Raw genomic sequence first — 12,787 nt, 5'->3', positions numbered from 1 at the left:
TCACTGATTTTGTGGAACTTTCATTCTCATTTTTGTTGTGTAATGACCTTGAGTCAGCATCAGAAACAAATTAGAAGTCAATGAAAAGTATGCTGGTTTCTTCCAACCTCTTTTTCTATTTAAGGAAGCACGCTTCCATGTAATTTCCTTATCTCTTTTTCGTGGGACCAAATGTTCATATTACATCTGTTCAATCCATGGTATTACTGTTGTGTAATACTAAAGATCTAGGCAGGGAGAAAGTGCCACTGTCAGTGATCCTGCTCCTACAAGTAAGACACTCCAATGAATTTGCAATCAAAACCATAAAAGGGAGTCGACAAAAGAGTGTGCATTTTGCCCAAGAGGAAGAAAGGTAATCTTCTGTCATTCTGAAAATGAAACAAATGATCCATAGCACAGGCTACAAAAGCTGTACATCTCCTTGCACACCAGGATTTCAAGAGTGACTTCTAAGTTGTTCTTGAGCTCCTATAATGCCCATAACTTGCTGCAGTGCTATTGCAATTAGCCTTGGAGTCATTGAGGGTGGGAATTTCAGTGCCTGTATCTCATAGGAAGATATAGTGCAGCTGTCTTTCTGTATGTGTTATGGCATGCTGGACAGACCAGGGTGACATTCTGTGGAGTTGTAAATAAAAGAAAGAAAGAAAATAAATAAAACTGGGAAAAACCAAAGGTCCTGTAGCATGCTGTGGACTTTGACTGTCCTTGTAAAGAGTTCATAATGACCTCATAAGATTTTGTCTAAATACATATATTAACTCTTCATTCAAGGGAAATCTCTGGGTTTACTAATTTAATCAAATGGAAGGCATCTAATTTATTTCTGAACATGCTTTTTCTGATTTGTGTTCTAGGTTCTTTTGAGTTAACTGCTTGTAAATAATTTATGTTGACACCCATTACAAATATTAATATAGTTGCTACACTGATGTCCTTTGTGGTTAACATGAGCATTTCCTAAAACAAGTATTTTTAAATGCTGTAAGCTATTAACTACAGTTGTGATTGCAAAGTCATTTTAAATACTAAGCTCACAAGTCAAGAATGAGCCTAACTTCAGGCTTTTAGGATTATTTCCCCTGTCCAGAAGGTTGACACAGAAAGTTCTGGCTTTTGAAGAAACATAGGAACAGTCTACTTTTATTCTCAATTTTTTTAACAGAAAAGAAGGGAAAAAAGAAACAGATGTACTATTAATAGTGCTTTACCTTGAACTTTGTATTTTTGTTTTTTAACACTTAAAAAAAGGATTAATGATCAGTCCCAATTTGTAAAAAACAGAATGCTTCACAATGTGCCAATAGATCCAATGAAAAAAGGGACAAAACCAAAATATCTTGAGAAAGAAATTGTTTTCCAGCTGCATTTCTTAAAACTTTATGATTTTGGGGTTTGTTTTTTTGTTTTGTTTTTTTTTTTTTTTGCTTCTTGTATTACTGTTTCTTATTCTTGTAAGTTTTTTATGTATAATATTTCGGGTAAGAAACACAATGAAAAATGCTTGTATCTTAAACACTTTGAAAGCAGCAGTGGACCACCAGCCATATGACATATCTAAATAATTTGATGGAAAATAGCTGCATAAACTTTTTTGCTTTGTCAAAATAAATAACTGTGTTAGATATCTCAGCACTATTTAAGCCTATTGGCCTCAAATGAAACTCTAAAGTGAAAATGTTTTCTTAACATTTCTTCTACACAGAATTTGCAGAAATTGAAGTGGGGGTGGAGGAGAGGAGGATGTCTTAATTATATGTAGGATGTTCACAACTAGCTAAAAGTATACTTTGCTTAGGATAATTTGTATTGAAATTATAGTTTAGAGGTGGAATCCTGATTTGTTGTACATCAGCGTTTGTAGAGAATCTCCCATCACTGAAATTCTTTAAGTCAAGAGGTATCTTATAGTAATTTGTTCTAGCTCAAGTGGTAGTTAATTTGAAGAAATAAGATTAAATCAGAATCAAACAGAAGAGAGGAATCTCAGAAGTTCATTTCTTACATTCCAATCCACAAATTAAAATTTTGCTGTTGTACAAGCAGCAGTGACTGTGATGAATATTTGTATCTAAACCAGTGTAAAACAAAGACAAATAAAACTGCTCTCTGGACTGATTGGATAAGACGAATAGTCTGAGATACCAAACTTGAAAGGAACATTGGGAAGCAGAAGTCTAGAAAGTAACTATTACCACTGCCTTGACTCCATTTTTCATTCATGTTTCTTTGTAAGGAACATATATTGGATTGCCTCATGTAAAGCAATTCATTTTACTGTTTTTCTTGAAAACATTGATCTCTACAGATATGAGGTGTAAGCTCAAGTAATATCTTCAGGTGATCTTCAATACCTACTGTCTGCAGGTATTGGTTGTTCAGTCAGGAAATAGGCACAGTGGTATGTGAGCTAAATGATGACTTGTTTCACAGTTTTCAATTATAAATAGTTTGTGACTTTCATTATTAACTTAAAATTTATTGGTAGAGATGATTCATGGAGTAGCTATAAACAAAATAGTCACAATCAGCTCTGAATTTGGTGGAAAAATGCAATTAAGTTTTAGCTCTTACATTTCTCATTAGATAGATGCTCTTCATCTACCCAGTCCTGTCATCACCTTTATTTGCAGTGGATGCACTATAGTCTTAAAACAACAAATATTTGAGCGGTCTGTATAACACTGTGGGAAATATCCAGAGACAGAATTGTTAATGCAGTGTTTTAAGAATATAATTTACCTTAATATTCCTCTTGTGTCCAGATATTCCTAAATAACAATGAGTTTATCCCATGATATGCTGTCACCAGGATGCAATGCAATTTGTGTTCAGGGTTTTTTTATCTCCGCTTCACTTTCTTCTATGTAAGTAATTAAAACATAAGATAGATACACTGATTTTAATTCAAAATAAAGGTTGTCTGTTGCTAGCAGAAAATATATGTGAAAGAGAAGATTTTTCTTATTTAAAATTAAAACTAAACCACATTATTAAAAAAACAGGTTGACTACAAGTATCAGTCTCAAAGGCATGTTTGGTTCATTCACTTTCCAGTAGGATCTGTGTGTGCAGGGCTGCTAGAAATTTTTGAAATTATCTTATGTGGTATTTGGGGAATCTAGTGTGAATGGGAGAAATACTCATGTTGTGATTAGTAGCACCAAGACCCTGAAAGGAAGGAACTCTCCAGATGTGTTGAACTGTTCTCTGTTTCATTTGACTCTTAGTCAGCCAGTTAGTAATTTTAAGTATTTCCTGTGCTCTTACAGACTTTGCATACTTTGCATACTCTGCAAACAAGTTAAAATGAGAGTTGAAGTTAAAGATTGGAACTCATAATAATGGAATTCATCTTGGGTTTCAGCCTTCCTGGTCTTCCTGGTATATAACAACACCCCCTGTAGCAGAGGAAATGTTGTTACTATGCACAGACCCAGTTCATATCTATCTGGGGAACTGCACAACCATCTGCTGAAAACACATCACATGATGTGGATGGCAGACTGCATGAATTGTTGCTATTGTGCATGTTTATTGTTACATGTCTTACAGTGATGAGCTCCAAATTTATAGATAGACCAGGAAGATGATTAAATACCTCCAGAGGCCAAATAGCTCATAATTTACATCCTTTGGTAGATCTGCTGGAAAGAACTCCTTTCTTTCATTGTCAGTAGCTTTAACCTGTGCTTCTGTTTAGGCACTTCAGGTCAGCTGCAAATTACTTTGCCTGAATATCTGTCCAAATCTTCCTGCGTCCATTTTGTGACTTAAAGCAATAATCTCAGCTCGAATGTCCTCTACTAAATTGATTGAAAAGAACCTTTCACTTTCTGAGAGTACAGGGTAGCCAGAAGCTACCTCAGTCCATTTTCAACCGCTGCATAAGGAGGGAGCACTAGATGAGTCTGGTGTGCTTTGTTTTGTATTATTTTTGTTAAAAAGTACCAAAAGATTAAGGGAGTATGAGGGAAGAAAATTAATTGTGTGGAAATTATTTGTGCTTGCTGCTGGAGGGAGAAGAGGACTGATACAAAGGCATGAAGCCCCCTCAGCAGCTGCAGTTTTTGGCTGTAGTCAAGAAATCCTGCAGAAGTCAAGAAGGAAGGGAAGGGCTTATGCAGCGGTTTTCCCCTGTTGTGAATATCCATTGAAGGCTACACAGGCCACAGATTCCTCTCTAGAGGAATCATTTCAAAGAGCTGCTTTGAAAGAGGACCTGACATAACATCAGCCTGTCATTGGCAAGTACCATGGGTGCTGCCCAGTCTATCAGGTGGCAGTGCCAGGAGAACAGCTTTTGGGAATGACCAGCTGAAGGAAATAGCATAAGTTAGTGGAAAGTACTGAAAGCACCAGAGGATGCTGCAGAAAATCCCTGGAGTCAGGAAAAAAACCATAATCACTGCAGTGAAAAGGTAGACTTCTGATAGCCATAACCTTCTTAAGAAGGTGATCAACTTTCTCAGCAGCTGAATTTGTCCATGCTGGGGCAATTCACTGTAAATTGGGTGTAAGGCAGTGGCAGTCCCTCAGCAGTCACTGAGAGCAGAAGGCTGGGCCAGGACCATGACTGGCGTGTCTTGCAGCGACTGGGCTTGCTTCCTGTCAGCTACTCATGTTCCCAAGTTAATGCTCCTTCATGTTTTATCTCCCTCTTTTCATGTAAATTTGTGAGATTTCCATATTTCCTGAGAACCTGGACTCTGTTGATTATTTTGGTAGGATTCTGAAAGGGAGCTAATGGTTTTTTTTCTGTAGGAACTTATAGAAACAGAACTCTGACAGTCAGTGCTGTGCCTAAGGAATACAGTTTCTATGCTTGTTCATATTTAAGATTATCTGTAGAAAGGGAAAAGCGATAGTGTAAATTTAATTTCAGTTTTGATGTCTATGAATGCACGATTAAATAATTAAATTGGAATAACTGTTTCTCATTTTGACAAAAATGCAATTTACTTTCCACCCTTCAGCAGGTCTTCCCATTCACCACCAGCAATAGTGTTCCAGGAAACTTTTCATGCTAAAAATAGAAAAAACAAAAATAACAAAGCAGAGGCAGAAAGAAGTGTTCTCAAAATTATATTTTATTTTTCCTAGAGGAATACAATTAACATAATAGAGATAATTTTAAGTAATCTGTGAGTTTTTACTAATACTTTAGAGGTTATAGCATTCTAAATTATTTTAACATTGTAATATTCTATTAATATGCAGTGAGTTTTTGGCATGGTTGTTAGACTTTAGAATGCTGAGATTTTCTGAAAAATATACCTTTTCAAGATTCCTAGTCAGAATATATTCCTTTCTAAAATAAAGTTCAATGTTTTGACAAAGCCTCTTTCAGTTAATCCATTATATCTCTTTTTTACTTACATAATCTATGTAAATAATATGGGTTTTTAGGACCTTAGCAAAATAGTTTTCCTTACTAAATTCCGATTTAAGCATTGTAGTTAGTACCTCCGATTTTTTAAAAATTATCCTATGGAATATTCTATATCCTGGTTTGTCATTTGGAAAAAATGATTAAATGTTTCAGACTGTTCTGGCACCCTTTTTTGTATCAATTCATCAATTTTTCACTATTTCTTATAATGATCAATAAGATTTATGTTGTGGTTTGCTGCTAAGAATGTACAATATCCACATTTCTGGCTGACTTTCTGTTAAGTGATCAACAATGAGAAAATCCTCAAGTTTTCATTTAATTTTGTTGCATGTTATCTGAATCAGATTGACAATCTGATTAAACTTTGTCAAAAGCACTTCATGCTGACATAATTCAGTACAACCCCTAGCTTCTTAAAAAGAAAACTAGCCTTTCTTTCTTTCTGGCTTATTGACTCGTTTTTGTAATGGCATCAAAAGACATCTTAATTTGCTTGTGGGATATATGACTAATAGAGTCATATAATAGAATACCTTTCATCCCCAATGAAAACTACAGTATGAGACTTCATTGTTTTCTCTTGAAGAAATCGTTATGTAATTTCAGTACTTACTGAGATGGAAGATGTTCATTAAAAATCTGAGTCTTGCTTCAAAGCTTCCAAGCCTCAAAGTCAAGTTAATGTTTTCTGTAGAAGTGAAAAGACTATAATATATAAAGCAGTTTGAATTTAATTTACATAATGTAAAATAAAACTACTTCAGAGAAGTGCAGAGTTATAGGAGAATATGAAAATCATATGGGTTTGTTTGGTGAAGCCTAACAATATATTGTATTAAAATGCCGAGTAATCCCTGTGCTCTAATAGGTTTGTTACATACCTGGATTGTCTTTAAGGGAGTGCTATTTTCTTATAAGCTCACATATTGTAAAAGATTTCATCATGGGATTTGTGTGTTTCATAATTTGACATTTCATAATGTTTAATAACAGTTTGGGTAAACAATAAAGTTTCATGGGGTAGTTTTCATTGTGAAAGGAAGAACATGCAGGATACTTTCTTACCTGGCTGTCCTATACATTTGGCAGAGTTAAATGATATTATTTAAGAGGAAATAGTTGGGCTTCAGCAAATGGCTGTGGTGCTTTCTTTTCCATCCTTTAGCAATGCCTAATTCTCTTTTGGTCCTTCATATTGTGCATCCAGGCTTAGTAGTGGCTGGTGTCTGGGATTTCAGCTAGGCCAGCAAGATATTAAGTCTAGTAACTTATGGCCTAACTACTTTTTGGTAGTTACTACATTGGTCTGATTTTTCTCTTGCTATAGGACCTTGTTCTTAAAGCATTATGTTCTTGAAATTTTAAACCTAAGGCAGGCAAACAGAGGACATGCAACATCTGGGAATGCAGACCCCCACTTTTTCTGTTGGTTGTTGTGGCAGTGTGTCCTAGAAATTATGACATGGAAGCAAATCTCAAGGATGAAAAGCAGCCCAAAGCAGCCTCAAACAGTGTATGAGGTGATGTTGAAACTTAATTCATAATCAAGACATAGAATTCATTATTGCACATGGGAGATCAAGGTTTTCTACAGAACCCTGTAGTGGCTTGTGCTTGGGTTTAACAGAGGACTGAAAAATAGCTTTGTCCTAGGTGGACTGAACCTGCTTAGTCTGATGACACTACTGCAAGAATTTAGAGTAGCAGTGTCCAAGTCGAGTAGGGCTCACTTTGGAACTCAGGGGTTTTTTTCAGTGACTACACAGCTATGTTTTCAAGACTTTCAAATCAAAATTATCTCCTCTTCCTGTAATTTAACAGTTTATTGTTACACCAAACAAGTGTTGGGTGATCTTCAACATGAAGTGATTAAGAGGGTTTATTAGCTAGAGAAGTTTTTTTATGGGCTGGGACCTAACGAAACACCCATATGCTTTGCAGTGCAAGAAAGAAGAGTAGAGGAAGTACAGAAATGCAAGAAATGGAACACTGACCAAAAAAATAAGAGACTAAATATGAATTTAACCAGAAGTGAAGGAAATGGTGCACCAGAAGAGAAAGCAAAAGAAATAGAGTTGTTTAGTTTAAAAGAAAAGGATCAGAAAAGATGTGAAAAACTACTTCCCATTTGAAACTATAAAGCCAAAAGGGCAATTGGTTCCTTGCACCTGTTATGAGCAGAAGAATAAAGCTCATAGCTTGACCTCCGTCAAGGATTATGTAGGTGGCATATACCTTCTGCAGTGGTTTCTGTTGGATCTTTGTTGGTCTGGCTGTACCCACAATATCAGTATTATGTTGCTGCTTGAACAAGCAGTTCAGTTATGCCTTCTAAAATTTTCAGTTATGCCTTCTAAAATATAGTTCCCATTCTCAAAGCAATTCTCTTGAAAAAGCCAGTGTTCTTTCCACTAAAGGCTCCAGAATTATTGCCAAAATTAGACAAATGATGGTAAAATTTAGTCCTGTACAGCAGGACAGAGTGAAGGCTATCTTATATTTAGGTCTCACTTTAATCAACAAAACAAGATTTCTGTGAAAGGTAAGCCTTATTCCATGATTCCACAATCATTTTCTCCATAAATTACAAATGTGAAGACTCCATATTTCAACTGTATTCAATCCAGTGTGATGCATAAGTACAAAAAAAGTAATTTTCCTCACTTGAATGAATCTAGCATTGAATGTACTGACAGTTTATTAGATACTTGGAAAACTACAGAACTATGCAAATACTGAGTATAATCTGTTTGGAACCTTTTTGTTTGTTGAGAGTACTTTACAGGGAATTATTACATAAAATATATTTAATTTGTATAATTATTGATCAATTCCTTAAAGAGTGGCAAATGCTCTACTCAGAGGTCTTTACTTGACTAGAGAGCCAAATTACTGAAAGAATGCCAACATCCCTCTCACTCCTTCATAATAAATTCAGAAAAATTGCTGTACCATAAGAATGAAATTTTTTTAATATGCATGGTTTTAAATATTGTATGTAATTTGGGGTGGTTGAAGATGCTAAGGAAAAATAAATCAAGTTTGTATATAAAAGCCAGAAATAGCCTGTTTGTGGAACTGAGTGATAAATATAATAACATGTGACATACCAAGAAAAATGCCTGGTTTTTTTGATAAAATTTACAAGTCTGTACCATAAGGTTGGATTAAGTTTCAGTCTCTGTAGGTAGCCTACATTCACTTACATTTTAGTAGCAAATGTTTTCTCATCCCATAGATTTAGTTTGTTTTAGTGTATGTAATATCTATATATTATAAAAGTAACCTGAACCTACTCATTCATCATCTGTGAAAATTTTTATGTGTTATCATGAGAAATTGTCATGACATCTTTGCAAGCTAATGTAGCACTTTTTCATCACGTTGTAATGAGTGTAGGGTTCAGTGTGTCTGTGGTAGCTCAGTTTTGATAAATGCTCTTATCTAAGGCCCTGCTTTTCCAGATGGCAAACAAATGAATGTTTTCTTGTGTGAATTATGGTATTATACTTCTGTTGTGCAAAACATGAATCCCACTGATGTCAACAAAACTCTGTTTGACTGGATAATCTGCTTATTCTGAGAAAGGATATAAGAAAGCCTTCCTTGAGAGTCTTGAATACTGTCAAAGTGCAATTTAGATACTCATGGAGATAGATAGACTTAATTCAGTGCTCAGGTGATGCTTCTCTTTTGTCCTGGCTTTAATATTGGCAGGCAGGATGGCCCTGTTTTGTTTCATGATCTCTTTTATCATTTTCCTGGAGATGACACCCCAGAACCTGCACATTCTTCAGAATGCCTTCTGGGCAGGTTTTTCTCAAGTTGTAAAATGGAAAGAATAATTCTTTCAGCTGCAGAAGTGTTAAAAAATATGGTTAACGTGGTATTCAGTCACTTTTATTTTATTGTTTTGTGTTTTTTTTCTTTTCCAGGATTACTTACTGCCATCTACCTTTCCAGAGTAAATGGCTTTATGTTGGAACAGAGAGAGGAAATACACACATTGTAAATATTGAGTCCTTCATTCTTTCTGGATATGTTATTATGTGGAACAAGGCAATAGAACTGTAAGTGCAGATTTTTTTTTTTCATTTGTATGTGTGGTCATAGCTGTCTTAAATTTAATTTTTAAGAATTATTTGGTTTTTCAAATGTTACCAGATCTTTTGAAGCCTTTAATTTCAGTGAATGCATTTCCAGTATTAAGTGTTTTTTTACAGGACATTAGGAATCAGATTTATGTTAGAGACCATAATCATATTTCATATAAAAGAAAAAAAATTGGTGTACTGTTTAACTATGAAGTTCCATGAAATACAGAAAGTCTTTAATCACTAAAATTCAGACTTTGCTATTTTTATGAGGAAAGCTTGTTCACCATGTCCTCCATCCTGTGAAGAGAATAATGGAGTTTATTTGCCCTAAGATTCTACAGAGAACTTTTCTTCATTGAACTATGGAATCATTTAGATGAGAAGGGACAGAAGGAGGTCTCTAGACCAAGCCTCTTGCTCACTACAGTGAGAATTTGAAGGTTAATTCAAACAGATCAAGACCTGATTAAGGGATAGGAAATATAATGAGTGCCTATTAAATGATAGTTCTCTAACAAGCTAAGCAAGGTGCCTGTGTTGTGGGTGTGAAATGGAAAGAGACATACAAAAATCTGGGATACATCTGTGCTTCCTGCAAGTAAAAGCCTCGACAGAAAGGAAAAACTCTTTCTCTGCTGGTTTCTCTGTGAAGTTCCAGCAAGAGGAACTTCTATGGGAAAGCTCAAAGTACTTCTTGCAGTTTCTGAGACATTTGCTTCATGTTGTGAGGGACCTGTAACCTCTGGTAGTAAATTGAAACACACCGATCTCTGTGAACCAAGAGAACAGTAGCTAAGAACAGGGTTACAGGCCTGCAGTGTAACCCCAGTTCTCAAAAATCCCTTCCTTTCTTTTCCCTCTATTATTATTATTATCATTATACTAATCACTCTGTCCCCCAGGCTGAACTGATGCCTCATTTTTTTCTCCCTCTCTACCCTCGCCAAACTTCATATGCACAGTTGTAAAAATCCAAGTTTACCCTCAAAGGACATAAAACCAAGGATTCAAATAGTAATCAGGATTCAGTCTGCTGGTAAATCTTTCATCCAGCTCTCAATTTTGGAATGTTTGGTTGTTCTGCCCCTGTGGGACTGCTTGTCTCTGTTTAGTAGTTTTGACTGCAAAAAAGTACTGCTGGAGAACATGGTTTCCACCGGAGCAAGATCATTTTGATGAGTTATTCAGGTGGAAAGTATCCTAATTGTTTTCTGTTTCTCACTTTGTTTTGGTGGCATTGACATATTGGAGGGCTTTTTGAATCCTGTATTTTAGAATGTCTATGTTTACTACATTTCTTTACGTTTTTGTGAACAACATGTTTTCATTTTGTGTGCACTTGTAATTTTCTTTCTTCCAGAAATTAGGATGTTTCTATTCTGTATGGAAATAGATCCAAAAGTTTTTTATGGACTCGAAGCCTTCCACCAAGTTTCCCTTTCTAATTATTCCAAAATTCTTCTGGATAAATGTTTTAAAATTATTTTAGGGGCCACAACAAACATTTTATATGAAAGTAGAGTAGAATGATGCCCCTCTTTCCATGTGGAAAATAAGGCCTGCTTCCTAACAAGCCTCACTAGATGCTGTGCAATGTGCTCCATCTCTAGAATCTTCAAGGAGGCAAGCAGCCCCTCCTAACTATCTTCTTTGTATTTTCTATGCAGGAAAATATCTAGATTTTCCAAATTATCTCTTTCCATGAGTTGTAAAAGGTAATGACAACATAATAAAGATAGACTGTGTAACCTCAAGTACTCAGAGGTGCTGCATGGTTACCAAAATGGGTTCTTCTTCTAAACAGCAAGTTTGCCATGTACTGTTTTGTTGACAGGTGAGCACAGGGGTATTGAATGAGGTATTCAATCAATTCAAACTGCTTCTAGTTCTACTACTCTTACAAGGATAAATTGATCCATGTAATCAGTGTGCTTCTCTAAAGCTCCATCCTTTCCATCCAATCTTACCATGTAGTCCTTGATATAGAGTGGAGGAAGTTGTCCTCATAAATGTTTTGCAGGTGGACAGGGGATCCTATGTGTCTCCAGATTAGTTTCTCTGTATTAGAGGAAGAGGCTGGTGGGAATAATTGTGATGTTTGCCACGGCAGCCATTTTTATAAATGCTACAGTCCCTCTGAAGTTGAAATTGGGTGACTCAGTAAAGTAATTTGAATGCTCTCTGGTAATAAACTGTGATGTCTGTTCCACTACTGTTGCTTTCCTGCATGTAAAATGGAATGTAGATTAGCTTTTAAAGGAAATGTTATTGCCTTTAAATGTACTTCATGAGGATGAACTTATGATCGTAGACTTTCCTTTAGAATAGCACTGAGAAAAATGTTTGAAAGAAGAGTTTTATTTTGGGCCATGGGTATGTTCTGATTTGATTATATTTTTAATCTCCACATTATTTTCACATAATTTTTGCATATTTTTCACATTTTTGTATTACAGAATCATAAAATAATTAATGTTGTAAGGCTTCTCTAGAATTTTCAAGACCAACTTCTTGCTTACAGTAAAATTAGGTTGTTCTAGGCTGTATAAGTTCACAGGGTCTGTTGATGTTTGGTGCTTTCAAAGACAAAAGAAAATAGGAAAATATATGTATGTAAAATTCAGGAAAATCTTCAACCTTATCATGAACAATGTAAGGGGCTCATAACATTATGTTAAATTCTGAGTTAATGATAACATTTCAGAGTCTGAGGTTAGCTTGAAGATGCTACTATTCTCCATAAAGCTTGGAAGGAAAGGTGTTACCTTTGGCACAATCATATGTCTTTCAAGCTTATTGGCAAGGAAAGACCAGTAAAAGCCATTGCTCTGCTGATGTATTCAAGTCCTCAGCTTAGATTGAGGGTTTGTAAATAAAATTTTAAGCTTGTGTATCATCTGCTCTAACAAGCCGGAAGGAGTTCATCCCTCTTCATGCAATTCTCATCCAGTTTCTAAAACTGAAGGTCTACCAGCATAACTTCTCTTTCTTTTAATTGCACCCTCTTACTTTTCACAGATTTGTATCTACTTCTAATGAAATCTCCATGTAACCCTCATCCTCAGAAACAACCAAATATTTTGAGTCAGTGAGGCCTATCAAATACCTGCAAGAATTTTTTTGTAACAGTGATTCTGTTGCAGTGAAAGACTGAGGTGAAAAGGCTTGGTAGTTTGAAGACTTGAAGAGGAAACAGGTTTAGATGCAACATTTTTAGAGTTTGCATATGATGCAAGAAATCTGATCATCTCGTCCTGTGCAGCTACTTTTACTTACAAAGTTAGCATTTGGT

At 35.5% G+C, this 12,787-nt stretch overlaps 1 protein-coding gene across 2 annotated transcripts in view; it reads left to right on the top strand.

Moving 5' to 3' along the window:
* Positions 1-12,787, top strand: part of STXBP5L (syntaxin binding protein 5L) — a gene marked incomplete at both ends in the record, with an annotated part of 180,254 nt that overhangs the window by 79,917 nt on the left and 87,550 nt on the right. For both annotated transcript variants that reach the window (XM_084226864.1, XM_084226863.1), the window contains one exon: positions 9,334-9,468. In XM_084226864.1, coding sequence (XP_084082990.1) covers positions 9,334-9,468 — 135 coding nt within the window. The remainder of the gene's footprint in view (positions 1-9,333; positions 9,469-12,787) is intronic.

The sequence above is a fragment of the Fringilla coelebs genome (genome assembly GCF_963513975.1).
Source record: "Fringilla coelebs genome assembly, chromosome: 2".
In the NCBI taxonomy this organism is placed as follows: Eukaryota; Metazoa; Chordata; class Aves; order Passeriformes; family Fringillidae; genus Fringilla; species Fringilla coelebs.
The sequence above is the reverse complement of the archived record's forward strand: the minus strand, read 5'-3'. Positions and strand labels throughout refer to the sequence as shown.